This window comes from Balaenoptera acutorostrata, chromosome 19 (genome assembly GCF_949987535.1).
Source record: "Balaenoptera acutorostrata chromosome 19, mBalAcu1.1, whole genome shotgun sequence".
NCBI classification, from domain to species: domain Eukaryota; kingdom Metazoa; phylum Chordata; class Mammalia; order Artiodactyla; family Balaenopteridae; genus Balaenoptera; species Balaenoptera acutorostrata.
In genome coordinates, this window is record NC_080082.1 from 4,413,858 (window position 1) to 4,437,036 (window position 23,179).

The 23,179-nt window shown below is 42.1% G+C and overlaps 1 protein-coding gene across 1 annotated transcript in view; it reads right to left on the reverse strand.

The window, feature by feature from the left end:
* Window positions 1–23,179, reverse strand: part of USP10 (ubiquitin specific peptidase 10) — a 71,373-nt gene that overhangs the window by 17,277 nt on the left and 30,917 nt on the right. Inside the window, exons 2-4 of the mRNA XM_057533959.1 lie at window positions 20,013–20,081; window positions 13,096–13,156; window positions 7,514–8,575 (exon numbers count right to left, since the gene is read on the reverse strand). Of these exons, the coding sequence (XP_057389942.1) occupies window positions 7,514–8,575; window positions 13,096–13,156; window positions 20,013–20,081 (1,192 nt within the window). The remainder of the gene's footprint in view (window positions 1–7,513; window positions 8,576–13,095; window positions 13,157–20,012; window positions 20,082–23,179) is intronic.

The window sequence follows — 23,179 nt, forward strand, 5'->3', positions numbered from 1 at the left end:
TTTGCACTGGCAGATGTCAGACTTAAGAATTAAATGAAGAAATTAATTTGCAAGATTCTAATGTCAACACACACACTCCCTCCCTCTCTCCTGTGAGGGTAAATGCCCTCTGGCCTCTAACTGAGGAAGCACAGAGAATAATCTTCCCATTTATTAAAAAGTGAAACATAAGCGACTCAAGAGAACCCATGGAGTCTGTTCAGTTAGACTAAGCTTGCCAAGGTCCTCTTGTCTCTCTCACTACGGGGCACAGCGCTGGGCCTTCACGGAGGAACAGATCAGATACAGGACTGAACCACACGCCCACGTGACTGACACCCAGCACAGACACCGCTAGGAGCTCCATCTGTATTATTCATCATCGGCCTAACAACCCTGTCAAAGAGACACCATTATCATCCCCATTTCACAGGTGACAAAACTGAGGTCCAGAGGGGTTAGGGAACTGGTGCAGGGCACATGACTGAGCTGACATACGAGCCTGGGTCCCAGAAGCCGGGCTCTTTGCTCTCAGTAGACAACAGACTCTGCTTTAAGATCCTTTACTCTAAGGTTTCTGATACTAACTTTTCCCCACAAGCTGAAGATCTTCTTCCCACAAGGGATTTTTACATCCGTCTTTGAGCCATTTTAACACAACAGCCCATAATTTCCAATGTGTGCCACAGAATGGCAATTACTTCATATAGTTACTCTACAAAATATCTGTGCATTTTCAAACAAGCATCAGTCCCAAATGAACGCTCCATTAAGACACCTGTGAATCTTTGCCATAGTATTTTTATATCTAAAAACAATATTAAGCTTTCACATAATCATACAACTCAAAACCAACTGCCTTCCTAACACAAGGGCCTCTGATAAATGACACGCTGCAGTTGGCTAAGCCTTGCCTGGGCACCAGGACCTGCAGGTGCAGAGAGGACTGAGCGGCGGTCCTGCTGTAGCAGGGTCTGCAGACCAGGGAAGAAGGGACCACACAGTGCAGGCTACGCTGGGTGGGGGCAGTGGAGGGGATGCCCGGCCCATCCAAGAACTGGAGAAACCTGAGGGGGCCAGGGGCCTGTGACAGCAAATGGTACCAGGAGAACGTCTCCAGCTTGGGGTGATGGTGCCTTCCACCCAGAGGAGAGATGCAACAGGACAAGCGGGTTCTTTCCTGTTTTGGGCAGTGATGAAATAAGGAGTTCAGTTTTAAGAGTTTTAGAGGCTCAGATAAAAAGGTACGCGGAAGACACCAGTACACAGTACACTGACACTCACAGACCAGCCAGTAACATATCTCCACTCACACACACAAACACACACGGGACCCTGCAGCTCAGGGCCTGAACTGTACGTTCTGACAGCAGTGGCTCAGAAGCGGAATCCTAAGCACCACCCACATCCAACTGACAGGCTAAGGAGACTCCGTAACGGTGATCTAGAAGGATAGGGCAGCTGGAATCAGTAGTGGAAGCAGAAGCACGTTCGAGGGCCTCAAGGAGGAAAGAGTGGAGACCACTCATGCAGTCTCCCCTGGCCAGGAGCCTGGCTGAGGAGTAGGCAAAAGGGGATCACTAAGGGGCTCCCAGGATCGCAAGAGGGAAGGAGCTAGGGAAGGGCAGACTCACCACAGTTTACGGTGGGGAAAGAAATGAAATAGCAACCTCAATTTTCTTGATGATACTGGAAGCAAAGTCTCCCGGGGTTGGGGGCAGGGGTGAAGGTGGGAGGGGAAGTGGCTTGACAATATCAATTCCTGTTCAATACAGACACTGAAGGAAAACAGAAAGAAAATGATCAGGGGCAGGCATGCATCTGAAACTTCCCTTCCATGCAGCTGTTTTAACAGACTCAAAAATATGTTTATACATAGTCAAAAGTGCTTTGGATGCATATCTTGCTAAACTAAAAACAATCATTTACGACAGGCCAACTCCACTCTCAAAGGGGCTTCCCTGGTGGTGCAGTGGTTAAGAATCCGCCTGCCAGTGCAGCGGACGTGGGTTCGAGCCCTGGTCCAGGAAGATCCCACATGCCGCGGAGCAACTAGGCCCATGCACCACAACTACTGAGCCTGCGCTCTAGAGCCCGCGAGCCACAACTACTGAGCCTGTGTGCCACAACTACTGAAGCCCACACACCTAAAGCCCGCGCTCCGCAACAAGAGAAGCCACCGCAAATGAGAAGCCTGCGCACCGCAACGAAGAGTAGCCCCCGCTCACCCGCAACTAGAGAAAGCCCACGCGCAGCAACGAAGACCCAACGCAGCCAAAAATAAATACATAAATAAATAAATTTATATTTTAAAAAAGAGTTTGAGAGAACCAACACTTTTCAGTTCTCCAAAAAGAAATGTTTGCTTCAATTCCTTAAAATTAAGTTTTGACTATTTTGTGAGTATACAGTATATTAATAAAGTCACATTTCAAAAGGAATGAAAGGTTGTAAAAAATTAAGATTAAATATCTTATTGCCTAAGATTTTCTCTTAAAAACCAAACATCCACACAATTTAAATGTTCAGTGTTATAACACACTGTACATTGAGCGTTCCTCCCCCTGAAGAATTTCAATGACCACAAACTGAGCCAGACGCGAACGTCTGACGGAGGCCGCCGTGCTCTGCTCCTCTTCTACCACCCAGTTGAGCAGCACCTGTGCAAAGACAACGCTAATCCCTGTAAACAATCTCCATTCCTGTTACTGCATGTTCCTAAAATAAATGAATCTTACTGCTGTATTTCAGAAGTCAATATTCATGAATGCAGACAAGCGAGTATGAATACTGCCTTTAAATTTTTGGTATAACAGTTGGCTCTACTTAATTAAGTTCCTTTTATAATAACAACATCACCGTTTCCATTTAGATTTTGCTAAAGTCCAATGAGCACTGAAGGCAGCCAAAGAACAGAGAGAGGGGGGTATTTCCTGAGGTTGAACCTTTAAATCTGACCTATGGTTCCAAGTCATCACTGTTGGTTTTCTATTTTACTTTCTTTTAGGGCAAATTATCAGAAGTTGACTGTAGAAACAAACTTTCCCCCCAGAGGCCTTCTTTTCAATCCATTGTTGTTGGTATAATTTACTACTCAGATCTGTTTAGACAGTAACTTTAGGAAGGTGGCCTCCTCAAGCCACCTTTTCCACAGGAGTTGGCAGGGTTGCCCAGGAATGATGTTATAGGCACGGCACAAAATGCCAGAATGACTGCATATCACATAAAAGCCATGAAACTGAAACCATTATCTTCACCTTCGTAACAGCTCAAACATTGACATATATAGTAGCCCACATACATAACCACAAATCATTCAAATGAAATGATCCATAAACTCAATGGCAACACTGGCATTGTAAACTTTTAAGTCCACATAAGCTATGATTATTCTTATATTTTTATGCATCAAATTTTGTTTTCCTAAAATTAGCATTTAGGTCATATTACCATTTAAAATCCATGAAAACGCAAGCTGCAGAACTTTCACTGATTCTTAAGGCTCAATAACTGGCTCGTAATTGACAGTCTGATGCTGCTGACCTGTTTTTCTGTCATCTTCCTAACTGTCCAGAACATTCTCCAAGTGTTTTTCTTTTCCTCATTACATCACTTTGGAAGAACACACGCTATCTCGGTTACCTAATCAGGTGGAGGACAGCAAAGTGACCAAAATGTACCACTACCCGTTGGCTATAGATCAACTTATGTTTTGTAAGTGGAGGAGTGTCCATTTAGTTCTTTAAAAGAGACATAACAGAAATATTAGCAAGGACATACACCTATCAAGTTAGATATGGACTGAACTCTCACCCCACAAGTGCGATTTCTGCAAACAGGTGCTGGACCTCCTCAGCTCAGGGCCTGCTGCATGATCACTGCCTGTGTTGCTTAGGAGAATTTGAAGAGAAAACGTAAAACGTTGGAGAATTATTTCCCAAGGACAGGGAAAGCATTGAATATAAACGTGATTTATAAACCACTAAAACAAAGATCAATCGGGGTATATTTTTGTTTACAATAAATACAGACCCAGGAATTCATTTTTCTGAGCAGATCCAACTTGTAGTGATTTTGTTGCTCTCTCCAGCAACAATTTTTAGGTATAAAACTGTGCAAAATCATCTATTAAGTGTGTTTTACTAAAATTCATAATAAATGACATTACTAGATACCTCAATTCCCCCACAGAATAGAATTTTTTTAAAGCTTTCTAAGACCTCAGTTTACCTAGTTCTCTTACACTGGAATTTTAACTCCTTCTATTTGGGCATTTGGCCTAGTCTCTCTCCTCGCCCACCATTATTTACACTCCTTTAAAACAAAATACACTGATGCAAAATATAAAATACAAAATAGCTCTATTTGTGATTTGAAAGCATTTGATACAATTTAGGTTTGGGATAGGACAAGTGATCCTCAGTAAAAACCCAGGAAGAGTGTAATGTTCATCACAAGGATATGTTTCATTTCAAACTCTGACCCTGAGCTAATGGAGGGAGCACAGGCAGAGATCACTCCTACTTCTCTGGTATTTGTCATACTTACTCTCCAACAGGGGTGTGCCTCAAGTTTTGCAACTGCTTTCAATACAAGCTAGAAGAATTAAGATTTTCAAGTTTCTTTCGCTCACCTCCTAGCTCAGTTATTCCTACTGAAAAATGGCATATATCCCCTCGCAGACACAAAGCACTCACTGAAACACGGACCCCGCGGGCCTCTTGTGCAGGTTCACGCTCCCTGCGAGGTTAGGGAAGGCATTTGGTGTTTCAGAGTAAGTGTTCTTCCCTTCCATCTCCTTCTTAAGTAAGAGTTTACACTTAAGAAAAACAGCAAATGCAAAAAAAATGTTGACAAATGACACCAAGAAGACAGCCTTGCCACCAAAAAGGTAAAAGCAGAAGCCATTACAGCAATAGGTAAACAGACCATGGGTAAGTGAAAGCTGGCTATATTTCATTTCAAAAGGCTTTATGTGATTCTTATTCTTTGTTTACAGTTGATTTGTCTTTCTAATTTGTGTTTCACTTGTGGTTATACAAAAACTACTTGGCATTTATTAAGCACAGACTTAATGACAGGGCAGATGATCCAGAAATGCAGACATCCAAAATAAATGACCCTGGGGTCAAAAACTGGCTGTGGATATTTATATTATTCTAAGAACTCAAAAAAGAATAAACTTATCTGAACTGTTGTTCCCTCCTCTTTCTTTCCCAAAAGTTAATATAATGATAAACACAAAAATTATTCTCTCAGTAGAACCACTTAGACCCTAATGCAAGTCAAATTCTATAATAACCGACATCAACAGATCTTTTAATGGAGCTAGAATTTCACACAGTTAAATACTGCTTAAAATAAGTGGGCCTAGGCTTAAAAGCGTGCCCATTTAGGGGAAGTCTGTGGTAGTGATCTGACCTACAATAAACTGAACCTACCTTATTGTTTTTATAAAGTAAAACCTCTCAGGAGGAGAATAGGACAGAAGAAAAAATTCCAAACAATCCTCTTTACCTAAGCTCGGTTTGATTCCAAGAGTGACGACTATCACTCCATTATTTTACAACATGAAATACTGAAAACTGTCAGCAACTACACTGTGTATTTCTAAGGTTCAATAACCAGGCTCAAAAGAATGAAGTATTTTAAAAGGAACCACACTTCTGCTCAGATAATTAAAACATCTTTACAACTGACCTAATCAAAAATAGAATAAGAAAATAAATGGGGGTCCCCCGCGGCAATGGAGGAACACACTGCATCAATTCAAAAATGATTCGATTGTAGCAACACTCTCCACTAATACAAATAACTAAGAGCCCCCACTTTCACATCATTTTAATTTACTTTTCTTTTTTTGTTGTTGTTGGCCGTGCCGTGGGGCTTGCAGGGTCTTAGTTCCCCAACCAGGGAACCCAGGTCCCAGCAGTGAAAGCGCCTAACCACTGGACCACCAGGGAATTCCCTTCACAGTGTTTTAGAAAGCAGGTTAACATTACATTTTAGCAGGTCAACTAGACTTTAACACACACAGCAAACTACGTATCAAACCACATTTAAAGTCATATGACTAGAATGCTTTAAAACATTTAAAATGAATCTTTTCTTTATTTTAATAAAGACTGAGAAAATTTCCCAGGAATGGGAGGTTTTTCCTTTGTGAAGCAATTTTAAGGAACAAATACAATTACAATGCCTTCTGACTTTAAACTCAGAATGCACGTTTTTAAAAGCGTCACACCATGTATCTCTCATTACAGACTAAAAATAAACTTTTAACGTAATGATCTATTCAAAGGCTTTTACTTCCCTTTCCTGACCTTGACAGCTTTCCCTTGCAATGCACACATTTTAATAATAATAAAACATTACTAGCATTTTAATATTTATAATAAAAAATTCACCCAAATAACCTAAAAGTTATCACTTTAAAGCCCCAAATGGTGATTCATCTATCAATTAACTTCTCATTTTAAGAGAACTCCAGACACCTAGATTATTCAAAATAATGTATTCTGTATAAGAAATAAAATGCTCATTTAAAAAAATTTTAAAGTATTGCTTGCTGTCATCTTACTGCCATCAAAAGGATGTGTTTTATATTTGATGGAATTCTGACCATTCATAAAAGGGTATGCATTTTGCATCTTGCGACTGCTTTCACCCTCACCCTGGTAATGAATGCTGTCAGGCATACCAAAATGTTAAATCAGCAAACATCACATAAAGCCTAAATAAGACAGCTAATTTTAACTCGGCTAAGGGGCAAAAACCTGAAGAGGTGGTTACTAGTAACTCCTCGGAACAATGAAGCCTGAAGAGCAGCCCCGGCTTCTTAGACGTGTAGAGACAGACACGGCTCCTGTTTCTGACTTTCTACTTCAACTTTAAAAATCGCAAGTCATGCAGCTTTATAGTTTTACTGTGAACTGGTCCTACTTTTGAGCCTCAGCATGTCGAATAAAACATTGACTTTAGGCCAAACTGTTACAGTTTTTCTCATCTTGTCAAGAGTTGGCCTTGGTGTGTTAAAACTGAGTAAAATCCATTTACTCAATCCAAAATAGGCATTAAAAAGAAAAAAAACCCAAATACTTTCTTATATCCTGAGAAATAAAGAAAAGAAACCATGCAAAGTGAGTCCAAATCAGGGGTTATGACAGCAAAGGTACACAACAGCTGGAACACAGATGGGACCGCCTATCACACAGTCAGACAATGGAGCACAATCGCTTGATCAAAAGGCAAGAAGTGGAAACGTCATTTGTCAACAGAAAAGGACTGGTAAAAAAGTGGTAATGGACATGGATTTTCCACTTAACATAAAGGCAGGACACCCCTCCCCACCCCATTTTGCTCATACACCATTATACTTCTAGTAACATTTAAGGTACAGGCATTATTCAGAAAGTCCTCTTAACACACGGTAAATCAATCTACTACCGCTCTGGGTAACAACATACCACCAAAGTTTTTAGCCCAGACTGTCTGCTCCCATCTTGGCTTCACACTTGTATCTTTTGAACTATACCTGCAATCTTTATGGCTACAGGATCTTCTGAAACTGGAACCAGCCCTTCCTTGACTTCGGCCTGCTTTTCAGAGACCAGGGAAGATGTGGCGGGAGGGGAATACTTAGCTTCCATGGAAACCACGGGCAAGGAGGAGGAGCAGGAGGAAGAGGGCTTGGAATCATGAAAGAGGCTGGCCCACGACTTGGCGGGCTGGCTCTGACCGGCAGGAGCAGCGGCTGCCGCAGAGGCCGGGGCGTCCGCGGGAGGGGGGCCGCTCTCGGCCTTGGCGGGGTCCGAGTCCGAGCTCTCCACAGTGTGCAACTCCACCCCGTTGGCAGCTGTGCCCACAACCAAGGATTCAAGTATCTGTCCGTTAGCGACTCCAAGGTTCTCAGTAGTATCGCTCCCAACGGCAGGCTGAGCCACAGCTGTCCTCAACAGGGTGTCCCTGCTGGCCTCTGCAGGGAGGCGAGGGGGCTCCACGGTGGCCCCGGGGCAGCCCTCAGGCTGCCCTGCAGTCCGGGCCCCGCCGTCAAGGGCTCCGGGGGAAGAACCAGCTGGCACGGCGTCGCTGACGAAGTCCGTGGTGTCCTGGGGGCTGCCCCAAGTCCTGGGTGTCCCCACGGGGGGTACATCACCCATCGAGTCCACATCCTCCGTGCCTACACTGTTGGGGACTGCTGGACCGGCATGGCCATTGACCAGGGCTTCTGTGGAAGGACCACCCTCGCCGCCGTCTTTCAAGTAACTGTAATATCCAGGGGGGCGTTTTTTCTTCTTTTTACGCTCCCGTTGTCCAAGACCACCCGAGACGCCATCGTTCTCTAAAACTTCCGCCTCCACGTTAGAGCTGCCATCCAGGGCGAGGGCAGAGCCTGGGTACTGGCAGTCAGCTGAGCTGTAGTTCACTTCTTTATCGATGTCATTGGGGATCTTTTTGGAAGTTGTGCAACTAAGGATAAATTCAGGGGCCTGAGGATTCAATGTGCTTGAAATACTGTAGTTGGGAGTTCTCAGCAAAGTGTCATTGGGTTCAATTACTTCATTAACACCAAATTCAATTCTCTGACAGTCCTGTCCTGTTTAGAAAGAAAATGATCAGTAAACATCCCATTAGTTAAGAACACAGCTATACAAACTATAAAAGTCTCAGTAATTATGTTTTTGAAACTGAAACCTAAAGTCTTGTAGTAATTAACGAAGCTATGACATTTAATTTCTGTGCTGAATAAATAATTTGCTGAAATAAATAATAACTACAAAATTATAGTTAACCTGGGGATATGAAGTACAGAAGCCTGTATTTATTTTCTACTCTCAGGGTAGCTAAGGGAGACTTTCAGAAGGTAGAAATTAAAACAAAATTATAATAGAAAACAAATAATATTCTGCCTATCTAAACACATCCCTCAATAATGATATCTGACTTTATTAGCTAACTCTGTAAGCCTGAGACTAGGGCATATGTATCTTGGAAAACTTAATTTCAAAAAACCAAGATGACTAACATGGGGACTTAAAAATCAATGCCATATATATAGATATAGATATAGATATAGATATATATGTATATGGCTTCTCTAATTCGTGTAATTTAGTAATTCCAAAAATATGAATTACACAAAAGCACTCTTTCAAATGATCCATCTCCCGGACCTTCTCTACTGACAACCTTAACTGAAGTCCAAAAATGGCCTTACATGAGTGCATGTGAATTCTACATTAATTCATACTGGATTAACTCCATGGGTAATGAAGGTACTTCCAAAAATCCCAAAAAGATAAACTTAGGACTGCAAACCTTTAAAAATCTCCTTGCAATCCTTCGATTACTTTCTCCCCACTGACAACCACCTACATATTCTATCCATTCTAACATGGACTTTTTCCATAGGTCACATCTCAGAAATTAGGTTGAGTTTTAGAATCAACTGAGTCTTTCAACAGACACTGAGCACCAATGTCATCTTATATCTGATGAAGTAGTTATACATTTAGAAGTTAAGGAATGGACAAGTGCTTTTTAACTCATTTTTTGTGCATAACTGAAGATTTCTCCAAGTCTAGCACAAGAGACCCACTTTTTTTCCAAGGTATGTATTTCAAGGGGAAAAAAAATCACCATAACAAAATAATCATATTCTATTAACAAAACTGAATATATTTTACTTTGGAAGTCTTTTTAGAGAAGAAAAAACAGCCCCACAGAGGGACCAGGGCCCTAAACAGTTTCCTAATTCTCCGTCTGTTTTGATATCACACGCCCTGAGGGTGGGGGGAATACAACAGCCTGACAAACAAAAAGTTCCTGAAAAAAGAATATTCATGATGGTTACGCCTAACAGCAGGCTTTACTATAAAGCCACCGACAGGACAATTTGAATCCTTTGGCCCCTGAGAGCTGATCTGTTGTTTCCTTATTTTGAAAACCATCACCACAGACAAATTAATTTCTCTATTATTATACCTAAAAGTGAACTGTCCAGTCTGCTTCCAGGTATCGCCTATCCTGTGAGGTTTCAAGGGTGCAGGGCTGCTAAGTGGACTGAAATGGGTGTACCTGAAGAAGTGCAGGACACTCGGCATGAGGAGGCTGCCCTTTGGAGACTGAGATGTACCTTGTGAATCACACTAAGAATTAGTATGTGCTGTATCACGCAGCGCGTGCCAGATTTTGATTATTTCCGGTAGACACAGCGTCTTCCACATCTCAGTTCTTAATCTTATCGTATCATACAACATTCTAGAATGTGATGTGACATTAACGGAACCATTTCAATATGCTACAGTTGTCATCAAAACATGTACCCAACAAAGTATCTGACCACAACCCTGGAAGTCCGATTCCTACCCAGAACAGTTCCTTTTCTTATTCAGGAACACCGGTCGTGGACACACACGTGCACTGCACTCCAGGGCAGAGAAGTCAGGACAAGGCCCAACCTGTCAGGCCAGAAGAGTGGTGGAAGGCCTGGAAGCTCCTGAGCACTCGGGTCATGCAGGCAGTGGATTTGTTGAGGGAAGGAAAACCAGCTCAAATAAAACAATTACATCCTAACACAGCACTTCTCAAAGTCTGCGTACTGTAGCACACACGGTACAGTGGCCTGGGGTGCCCAGATGGGGTCCCAGAGTCTGCGATGTTCAGAGGCCCCCAGGAGATTCTCATGCCCAGGACTGTCTGAGAGCTACTGCTTAAGTGGCTTCCTCGGCTGATTTCTCCGATCAACTCTTAGTGAGTCAATTCAACAATCACAGAGCACCTAGCTATGTGCAAAGTGCTTATTATTGGGGAGGGGGGTGGGGTACAGAGGTAAGACAGGGTCTCCGCCTCAAGGAGTTACATCTACTAGGGAGACAAACATTTAAGACGGGAGATGACAATGCAGAGGGTGGGTATGAGGCCTCAACAGCTTTACAAAAAGAATGCCTCCTGACACAGGGAAAAGAGATCTATTTTGATCAGAAGCTAGAGAGAGGTCAGTGGAATCGACAGGATAACTGGATGGGGTGGGTGGTGAGAAGTAGCGGCTGTTTCCCGCTTTGGGAACTGACTTAAAAAGGCAGCAGTATAAAAGGCACGCCATGCAGGAGCCCCCGCCAAGAGTGTGAGTCGCTGGCTATGGTGGGCAGTATAACAAATCCCTCTAAAGTGTTCATCCAAAACCATCCTGAGGGTCTACAGCATGGCAGATACTATACTGTGCAGCTGCTAAACACAGAAACGGATGAACTGTGGTCTCTGCCACCCACAGCTGAACTCAGCCTAAAGAGGGAGGCAGAGTGAGCTAGCACTGCAGGAGAAACAGAAGTAATGGAAACAGAGAAGAAAAGGTCTTGGAGAAAAGGGGCCTTTAAGATGGCCTGTCACTAACAGTGTGAACAGCCGTGTTTTTGGAGGATTAAAAGATGGACTTGAGAAGAGAGAGGAGAGAATAGAGAAAAAGAGCCAAGAAGGGGATTCCCTGGTGGCGCAGTGGTTAAGAATCCGCCTGCCAATGCAGGGGACACGGGTTCAAGCCCTGGTCCGGGAAGATCCTACATGCCGTGGAGCAACTAAGCCCGTGAGCCACAACTACTGAGCCTGCGCTCTAGAGCCCGCGAGCCACAACTACTGGGCCCATGCACCACAACTACTGGAGCCCGTGCACCCAGAGCCCATGCTCTGCAACAAGAGAAGCCACCATAACGAGAAGCCCGCACACGGCAACGAAGAGTAGCCCCGCTCGCCGCAACTAGAGAAAGCCCACGCACAGCAACGAAGACCCAACGCAGCCAAAAATAATAATTAAAAAAAAAAAAAAAAAAAGAGCCAAGAAGCGTAACTGAGCAAGGATGCCAGCCTAGAAGGAGGGATGTGGCGAGAGAGAGAAGGAAATGGATTAGAGGCGAGTGGCACTGGCACACTGGGGGGTCGGACGAGGGGAGGAGGGGGAGGCGCAGCCTCCATCTCCAGCCTAAGCGACTGGGAGGATGGTGAGGCCACTACCTGGACCAGGACGGAAGGACTATTATGACGGGGAAAATAATGAGACATCTGTTAAGCACTGAGTAAACACCTGTGGCACACCTCCTATGCGCCAAGTGCACGAAGATAGGGAGACCCTCAACCCACAGATAACAAAGCCACTCTGGAGGCCGGGCGGCCCTGCAAGGGCACGTGGGTCCCTCCAGCATCGCTTAGTTTATTGTCGTCCTAAGCCATCATTGGAACTGTTCTCTCCCTTACGTTCCTTACAAAGTTGCTAATAATTTTAGATATAATCACTTTCGCATTTTACTACAGATAGAAAGTTTACATAGTCTTTTCAGGGTTTATATTTAAATCTAAACTATAATAAAACCCTTTCGTAGGCCAGACAAGGCTAAAGAAACAGGGAACCAAATCCCTGCTCTCAAAGAAAAGGTTAGGCTTTTAGCTTCTCCAAGGCCAGCGAGGACCTTTAACAATGCAAACTGAAAAATGGTCTAACGGGTTTGACATGTGCAAGGCCCCTGCTGTTAGTAACACTGGGCACTTAAATAATACGAAAGGGTTGCATCTCAACAACCGCCATCTCCACTTATCAGCTCAGTGTCTGGGACAGAGGCAATCAATCAATCAATAACAGGCCAAGAGGTGAAGAGGTCACCTGAATTCCCAAGAGCCTTGGTGACAGACGGGGACATAAACACAAACTGCAGGACAACAGACCAAAGCTGCCACTGAACCAGGCAGAAAGCACGTGCTCAGAGAATCGCCAGCTCTGGACCCAGCAGCCAGCGCATCCAGAGAGAAAGCTCACTTCAGAACCTTTACAAAGAGCTTTGGCTATGAAGGAATATATATCTGTGTCACTGAGGACTGTTAGGAAAAAACAGAAATGAGCAACTATTTCCTTAACTCCCCTTTGCACGTCTGGCACTCTGAAGCACAGGATAAACTTTAATTCATTAGTCAAAGTGGTTCGGTGATTAAATCTGCTATAGCTTACAGCAAAAACATCAAGCAATAAGGGAATGTTTATCCAAAAGGTATGGACCGACAGGAGAACACCACTTCCAGGAAGCCTGCCCACCCAGCACACACGTCAGGGAATGAAGGAGAGCACAGGCTTACCATCGGGTAGCTCAGCAGCGGCCTGCGCGCCACACAGAACTGCTCCACCGTACGGAGGAAGCTGCACAGGGAATCGGAAAGCAAATTTTAATTCAACAAATTGTTAAAATGCAAAACATGCTATTTCATTAAAGCAACCTTCATTAAAACACTTTATCCATGCAACTTCTCGTGACATTATTTTTAACAAAACAACACAGATGGAGAGACAGTAAGATTAAACATCTTCATTTTAAAACACCATCAGAATGCTTTCAAACATTTATTGTTAATAAACAGATCCAAAAATGAGGCAAAAAATAAAAATGGGCTCCAATGGACATGTCAATCCACTACAATAAAAGGCTCATGACACACCCTTCACTTCACAGGAGCTGCAGACTGCCCACCAATACAACAGTGCTTGTCTTTCTCCATCCACTGGTAAAGAGTCTTCGTGACCATCTGCCCTTGACGTTCACCGTCACTACATGTCCACTCAGCCAGAGGCAGGAACCAGGCCCAGGGGCAGAGAGTGGACACGGCCCCTGAGAAGGAAAAGCCTGGGAACCGTGGCTCCCTTTTTCACAGGGTGCCTTAGACAACTGAGTTAACGGCTAGTGGCCCCATTCCTTGTTTGGAAGAGAGAAGGCAAAAGAGCAGGTGTCTGAGCTCTTTGTAAACGTAGGAAGGTATCATGAATACACCAAAATTTTCCTTCCTAGCTATTCCATAATACTTAGAGGAGTTAGAAATGTTTCAAATGGATATGTTTGAGATGAGAAAGTTTACGATGGGAAGGGGTTAGGTAAGTGGACAGATAACTGCTACCTGAAAGCAGAACAAAAGAACAAAACAATTACCGATACATCCTAACACAGAACTTCTCAAAGTCTGCACACTGCAGCACACACAGTACAATGGCCTCGGGTGCCTGGATGGGGTGCCAGAGTCTGCGATGTTCAGAAGCACCCATGAGATTCTCATGCGCACGACTGTCTGGGAACTACTGAAGTGGCTTCCTCAGCTGCTTTCTGCAATCAACTTACTGGGTCAATTCAACAATCACAGAGATAAAAGTTCTCGCCTCAGAGAATTAATGACAAATAAGAAGCTAAGAAAACAAAGGCAGATTTGAAAGGAACTGACCGCTTTCTGGACTTGAGAGCAGCACAAGTTTCCACCACACGGGGGCACCCCAGCATTCATCACGGCAAAGCCCAGGTGGGCTACACTTGGCCTGGCACTTGCAGCGCAAGACCATTCCACACAACATCCAAATGCTCACACCCGGTGCCCCAGCATTTACCGCTGGCACGGACACACGGAGCAGAAAGGTGCGTCTGGGGAAGCCACAAATCAGGGTGGTGTCCCTCGGCAGTCACGAAGGACGTTCAGCAAACGCCCATACGCAGAACTGCCTTTTTGTTTCCATCAGTGATACTAGGGTGCCCCCTGGTGATGAAAATTACACAGTTGTAAGGTGCTCAAAGTATTTTACTTTGTTTTTTAAAACCACACTGCACTTCCATAAAATCTAGGGCGCGGTAGAGGCAGGATCTGAAAACAGCACCTGGCACACTCCAGGGCAATACTACCATTTCTGTTAGCGTGTTTGAAACACTTATTTTGATTTACTAATCTGGTAAGTGCATAATTGTGGGAATTACTGAATGCTGGAGTGAGTTCAGGCAGAGAAAAAATGTGTGTTTTATTTTTACTCTATAGCCTCATACATGGCGCCTTTAATTCAATGAACCTCTGTCCCCTGTAAGATGCCCCTTAGTCTGCGGTAAGTGGGTATAATAAATACACAGCAGAATAAAAGTGTAAGAAGTGTTCAAAGTTCTCATAGCTACTTATAAGAATAGAGAATTTTAAAAGCACAGCAAAAATATAAAATCTCACACACAAATGCAAACTGAGCAGTGTAAAAAATGGAAGTCTAGTTATATTAGATACAAAATCAAACCGACCCAGTCTGAAAATAGTGCTACCATACTGTGAGGTCAATACTTGTGCCCTTCAATAAGAAGGTAATATTTTTAAATCTTTTTGGTGCTGCCACTATTTATTGTGCTCTCTCTAAAAGACCCTCATGAACCCTGAATCTCCCCTCTGAAATCCCATTAAGACACCAAACCACTGAGAATAACTGTCTTAACTCTGCTTCACTATACACATACACACACACACACACACACACACACACGCACACACCTCTACAGCTTGGACTATGCTATCCTGGGCTTGTTTATTTCACGGCTGGTTGAGGTGTATGAGTTGCCCAATGTTGAGTTTCTGGAAAGTTTAAAGAACAATAAGCATTCTCTCCCTATTTTTGAACACCAATATAATAGGATTATGACTGGAGCTCAAAATACGCTTTTTCAGTAAGTATACTGTATATTTTTTCCAGTTGGAGAAATTCATTTTTAAATTGCCCTGGCTTATCAACTGGAAGACAGCTTTAGTAAAGGTATCAAGGCTCTCAGTTGAGAGGTATGATGCTTTTGTAGAAAGTTAGACTATTTTTACATTTTAACACCCTGTATTTATCAAATTTGGTTTCTCAGTCCTTGGTCCCAAGCAGAGAAAAAATACTTTAAAGTTCCTAATAGCCAAAAAAATATACGACAGGGTTCTAATAATGCCATGGCCACATGGAAGGAACTGTGAAGGTATGAGGTGCAATCGTTTTACCTCTGAGATAAAAGGTCAAACAAATGATGACGCAGTGGAATGAGATAACCATTCCTCACCCACCAGTGCAACCACACACCACCCCCACTAAGCAGTCCATGTCCCATGTGATATTACTATTATAATCCAGCCCCCGTGTTATAATAATCACACAGTGAGAAAGACACCTCAGCCTAATCATGCTAATTAGCCTGTGTTTCTCTTTTGCAGGTTGCTGGACCATATGTGAATCTGACAGACAACACTTGTCATACCTCCCCCCAAACACTGATGACACACAACTATAGCTTCCGCAAATAAAAAGTCTGGGGACTTCCCTGGTGGCACAGTGAATAAGACTCCGCGCTCCCAATGCAGGGGGCCTGGGTTCGATCCCTGGTCAGGGAACTAGATCCCACGCACCACGACTAAGAGTTCGCATGACACCACTAAAGATCCCGCATGCCACAACTGAAGATCCCACGTGTTGCAACTAAGACTCAGCACAGCCAAATAAATAAATAAATTTTTTTTTAAAGTTTGATGTAACTTTACTATCAAAATTCTTCATATCTACTAACATGTGGTACACATGAGATATTACACAATGCATTCATTAATGGCTTCCCAACGTGTCTGTGAGGTAAATAAGCATCCTCCACTTTCCAAATTTACAGTTTTAAAAACAGGCACAATGAGATGGAGGAAACTGCCCAAGACCATCAAGCCTGTTTAAGTAGCAAAGGGAGAAAGGAACCCAGCTCTTTAGACCTGATATATGGTATATTCTCCATTTTCATACCACAGGAAAGCCCAAGTTTTTATTCTGACACTTACTTGCAAACAGGCACTCACAAACTCTCACACACACGCACTCACTTGAGACAAGCTATAAAGTACAGAATTGGGCTTTTACTGTTTTTTTAAACTCTTAATCACAAAGAGCACAGTTACAGTTAGACTGTGGTGTTCCCAGCAAGTGTGACCATATTTTAGTGTGAGTCAAGACAAATTGTGTAAAACTTGAATCATTAGTACAATACACAGAGTACAACCTCAATTAACACTAACACTTGGGGAATATAGGATTTGATTATGTTTGTCCTAATTAACTGTTTTTTAAATTAGAAAAGACTAAACTTCAATCCTTATTCCACAGAATTCTAAAATGCATAGATACGTTTTATTGCCTGAGGAAATACGATATATAATCTAGCTTTCACTATTTCCCAGCTCATACCCTTAGATTTCTTAAAATCATAACTGTTAACATCAACAAACACAAGAGACAGATGTGGCATTGAGCTGAATTTATTCATTTTCTAAAATAAAACCTGATATAAGCTTTATCTTCTGATATCTTTTTCCTAAAGTGAAGAAGACAAGTAATACATCTTTCTTATACCTGCATAGCCTACATAATGCTTTCAATATGCTCTCATTTAATCCTACTTCCACAATCCTAAAAAATTTTAGAATTCAAGAAGCCAAGGTGCAGAGCCAAGGACTTGCCAAGGTCACATGTAGGTGGCCCACCCAGACCCTAACCCTATTTTAAGCACTTAACTTCTCCTGCCCCATTTTAACAAATAAAAGAACTCCATACATGAATATCTAATATGCATGCAAATATATCCCTTATTAAGGGATCCAAAATTAAGGAGTCTAAAAGGCTAGTTAGATTTCATTAAAAGTTAACTAAGATTTTACTTAATATATACACTTACTTCTCCCTTTTCTCCTTTTCAATGCAATTTCAACAGTCTTCATATTTAAAACATCAATCTGAAAAAATGTTCCAGATAAGTTTTTATTAAACTAAAATAGTAACCATCAATCACATGAAGAGTGGACATAAAAGAGGACCTGGATGGAGATATAGCACAATCCTTTTCAGGAAACTATCACAGAGATGTTAACTCTCCTACAAATTAATGCATAATTTTAACACAATTCCAATTGAAATTTCAATAGGATTTTTCATGGAACTTCAAGTGCTGATCATAAATTCCTAGGGAAAAGTTATGGATGAGTAAGAGACAAAATACATCTAAGTATAAAGGGGTGCCTGTCCTACCATAAGACTGATTATAAAGCTGCTGCAATTAAAACAGGGGAACCAGAACCCACTGAGCCCATGTGGAGATGTGCGGCCTGACTGTGGCACCCCAGCAAAGGGTGAATGGTGCTGGGACAACTTGCTATTGCCATTGGCGGGGGCGGGGTTAACATCCCCAACACACACACGATCAACTCCGCAATCTCAGTTTCATTACATACTAAACTGAAAATAAAAACTTTAAAACTTTTTAAATGTCTTTATTACCTCAAGGAAGGGAAGAATTTCTTAAAGATATTTTTTAAAAAACCAAAAATCCACAAACCATGAGGAAAAAAATCAATACATTTAACATTAAAACTTAAAAATGTATTCCCGAAGATTATTAATCCTATAAATCAATTTTTAAAAAGATAAGCCATTTGATAAAAATATGGACAAGGGATATAGACCAGGTAATTAACAGAAGAGTAGAAATCTACACTGCCAACAGACATATGAGTAATGTACTGGTGCTCAATTGTTTGTAATCTCGAAAATGCAAATTAAAATAATGAAAATCCATTTATTACCCATCAGATTAACAAAAATTTTAACTATGTCTATGCTGACAATTAGCAAGAATTTTTTTAGGGACTTCCCTGGTGGCGCAGTGGTTGAGAATCTGCCTGCCAATGCAGGGGACACGGGTTCGAGCCCTGGTCTGGGAAGATCCCACATGCCACGGAGCAACTACGCCCGTGAGCCACAATTACTGAGCCTGCGCGTCTGGAGCCTGTGCTCTGCAACAAGAGAGGCCGCGATAATGAGAGGCCTGCGCACCGCGATGAAGAGTGGCCCCCACTTGCCACAACTAGAGAAAGCCCTCGCACAGAAACGAAGACCCAACACAGTCATAAATAAATAAATAAATAAATAAAAATTAAAAAAAAAAAAAAAAAAAAAAAAAAAAAAAAAAAAAAAAAAAAAAAAAAAGAATCCACCTGCCAATGCAGGGGACATGGGTTCAATCCCGGGTCCGGGAAGATCCCACATGCTGTGGAGCAACTAAGCCCATGCGCCACAACTACTGAGCCTACGCTCTAGAGCCCGTGAGCCACAACTACTGAGCCTGCATGCCACAACTACTGAAGCCTGCACGCCTAGAGCCCACGAGCCACAACTACTGAAGCCCGTGGGCCTGGAGCCCATGCTCCGCAACAAGAGAAGCCACCTCAATGAGAAGTCCGTGCACAGCAACGAAGACCCAAAGCAGCTCCAAAGAAAAAAGAAAAAGAAGAATTGTTTTTAAAAAATGAGATCTAAAAACCCTCATGCACTGCTGATGGGAAGGGAGACTGTTAAAACCACTTAGAAGGCAGACGCACAGTCTAATAAAACTGAAGATGCTTATTCCTTGCAGAGCCCCGCAACTCCATTCCTAGGAATATTTCCTGGAGAAACCCACAGAGGAGCATGAGGAGACATGACAAAATATGTTTACTGCCACATTTTTGTAATAGTGGTAGAACTGAAGACTTAAATAGTCCTGAACAGGGGAAAACGTATGTTCAATATTTAACAATTAACGGGGAATTCCCTGGCGGTCCAGTGGTTAGGACTCGGTGCTTTCACTGCCGTGGGCCCAGGATCATTCTCTGGTCGGGGAAGTGAGATCCCACAAACCACGCAGCGTGCGGCCAAAAAAACAAACAAACAAACAAAAAAAAAACAATTTAACAATTAAAATCAAAGACCAAGAACAAAATGTACAGATAAATCTAAAGAATATTTAACTTAAAATAAGCAAACTACAAAATGATGAATACAGTATGAAACCACTTATGTGACATTTTTAACCACAAAAACAATACACTGTACTATCTATCAATACATATGTATGTAGTACAAGGCGAAAACCATAGTCAGGAAACAATGCTGAGCAATTTCAGCAGGGTCAGCATTTCTGGAGAAGAAGAATGAGAGGATACAATGGGGGCTTCCACTGTCTCTGTAATGCTTTGCTATTTATAAATATAGCAAAATGTTAACAGTAGTCAAATCTGATTGGTGGGTTCAGTCATTTCTCATGTTAGTCTCTACACTCTTCTGTACACTGGAACTCCTAATCAAAAGACATAAATTAAAAAACAAGAACTAAAACATAACCATCAATTAAATCTATGCACGTACTCAATAAAGCAAAGTTGTGTCTTACCTCAACTGAAGAGCGAGGAGTCACAAAGAACTGATTGAATTCATCAGGGCTAAAATCTCCAAAAATATACTGAAAAAAAGAGAATGACTGATCACATACAATACACAAATTATACAGTTTCAGAAAAAAAGTGTTACATCTCAATCCTATGAATAATTGGGCCAGAACCCCCAAGACCCTTTCTCCATTAAACAAATCAAGGATCTGCAAACAGATTTCTAGATGTAGTGTTTTCCAATTACAAATAAGAAAATACTTCGGTTTTCCATAAATTGTCAAAGAACAGCCTAAGGTTAATAGAGCTTACTTTTGTTACCAAGGCTGTTGCCCCAGAATCATACCCCTGCCCCTCCCTCAAATAGAAACCTTATTCTTATCTAAGTTTCGGGAGGAATTTGCAAAGAGGAAAAAACAACTGGTTAGGACCAACAAGGCCCAAGATGGCGGAAGATGTGACTTCCAGCGGAAGTTGAGTCTCGTTACATTCTCACTGTAATACGTTAGCATATGCTAAATGACCCACCCACCGGCACCATGACAGTTGAGGACTGCCATGACAACAACTGAGACAGCCCATACAAGGACTGAAGAGGAGAACTGCAACAGTCCCAGGTCCAAACCACACCCCTGTTGTTCTCCAATAAGTCATGAATATTCCTCTCACTCTTTCCAAATCCCTCTCTTTTACCTTGACCCTCCTATATGTTTGGTATCTCTGCCCAAATTGGGTTGAGAAGTTGATTTGCAACTAGGTTCCCGCTTCTCCATTCTTTGGCCATTGAATAAAGCTTGTGCCGTTCCAGTCTCAGCATCGGTTTTGTTATTGGCTGCTCAAATCAGATCAGAAACAGAACCTCCCTGGCGGAGACAGGTGGCCTCAGCTGGGGCTTAGGACCACAGAGACGGACCAGTCAACCAACTCGGCAACACTGTGAAACAGGTCAACTCTGCACACCAAACTTGTAAGTAGACTCCTGCTTGCAGGAGAATTTTTTTGGTTCACAAACATTTCTAGTTGTTCCATTTACCTTTCGGCTGACTCATGTCACTACCTCCATTTCAGTTTTCCCTACCGTACATACTAAAGAAAAGCAGAAAACGTGGTTCCAACGGGAAGATAGGGAAATCCAAAAAAAGGAAATGTTAATGACTCTGATGGATGAACTTTAAAAATATATGTGTGATTTTTTTACCTTAAAAGTACACTGGAATGTGATACACAGATAAACATACTGTTCGACAGACACAAACCTCGCTGTGAACTCTCACTTCATAGAATTCTGAATGTTACTTTCTGAAAAACTGGTTAACCCGCACGGAAGTAAGTTTGATGAGTGCCAAGCAGTTCAGATTCTCCCTGAAGCTTCAAGAAACAAGTCATTGATAAGAATCAGTATGACCTGATTTCTACAACAGAGAATCACTCACTTCATCAATAATTATTTAGAGCCTACTAAATGTCATGCACAACAATCGATATTAGATATAAAAATGGCAAAAGCAGAGTCGTGGTTCCTCTAACAGAACTGACAGTCTAATAACTTGTGAGGAAATTTACAGTATCCAAACATATACAAATAGATAATAACCATTATTATGGTACTGAGTAAATGGAAACTAAGTCTCAAAATCTGTTGGTAAGAATGCACCAGTAGGGACTTCCCTGGTGGTGCAGTGGTTAAGAATCTGCCTGCCAATGCAGGGGACATGGGTTCGAGCCCTGGTCTGGGAAGATCCCACATGCCATGGAGCAACTAAGCCCGTGTGCCACAACTACTGAGCCTGCGCTCTAGAGCCCACGAGCCACAACTACTGAAGCCTGTGCGCCTAGAGCCCGTGCTCCACAACAAGAGAAGCCACCGCAATGAGAAGCCTGCGCACCGCAACGAAGAGTAGCCCCTGCTTGCCGCAACTAGAGAAAGCCCGTGCACAGCAACGAAGACCCAACGCAGCCAAATAAATAAATTAAATAAATAAATAAATTTATTTATTAAAAAAAAAAAAGAATGCACCAGTATTTCGGGGGAAAACATTTTTTTGGAGGGCTCTTTCACAGTAGCTACCAAGACCGTGAATATATATTAAAAACAAAAACATCTTGACATAATATTTATGTATACTTGCAAAAGTCCACAAAGAAATTGTGCACTGACAGTAATGGTGAAAATGCAGAGTCCCAAAAACAACTTAGAAATAGTCTTCTCCTGAAATACTGTCATTGTGAGCTTAATTAGACTTATCACCAAAACTGGGGAAAAGCTTATTTTAATTTCACTCCAACACAACACAAAGCAACGTTAAGGGAAAGTTATCTTTAAATGAGAAGAAAGAAAGGTGGGGTGGGGGAAGAAATGACACTGCTGCCTGGCATTCCTTTATAGTCCCACCGCAGAGAGATCCTTCAGTCTAGATATAAACCTTAAAATTTACTCAGAAGAAAATAAAAAGATGAGCGATACAATGGGAGAAAATATTCCAGACAATACCAACTGGTGGCAGAGATGTGAAACAACTAGGGATGCGGAATGATACAGCCACTCAGGAAAAGAGTTTGGCACTTTCTTATAAAGTTACTTACCATACAACCCGGGAAGCCCACTCTTAAGTACTTACCAAAGAGAAATGAACACCTATGTCCACCCAAAAAAAAAAAAAAAAAAAAAAAAAAGCCTGTATGCTGAAGTTTATAGCAGCTCTATTCATAACTACCAAAAACTGAAAAGAATCCAAATGTCTATCAAAAGGTAGATGACTCGAAAGCATCACGCTAAGTGAAGAATTAGACTTAAAAGCCCACAAGCTATATGACTGCATTTATATAACATTCTAGGGCTAAACTCTAAGGACAGAAAACAGACCTGTGGTTGTCAAGGTCTGGGGAAGAAATGATTACAAAAAGGCACACGGGAACTTTTAGGGGGAATGGAAATATTCACAGGGCAAGCCTGTTAGAGAAATAGTAAACTTCCTACCTGCCAAGGGAACACACCCACGAAAATACTAATGATTTCAGCCCTTGAATGTGAATGGACGACAAAAAAAAAATCACAAGACACGTGTGGGAACAATCAACAGCAAATAAAGAGAGTTACTACTAAAATCAGGGGGAAATGAATCTGCGTAAACAAAACATAGGAAACAGAAAAGAACTTAAAATTCTAATCTGT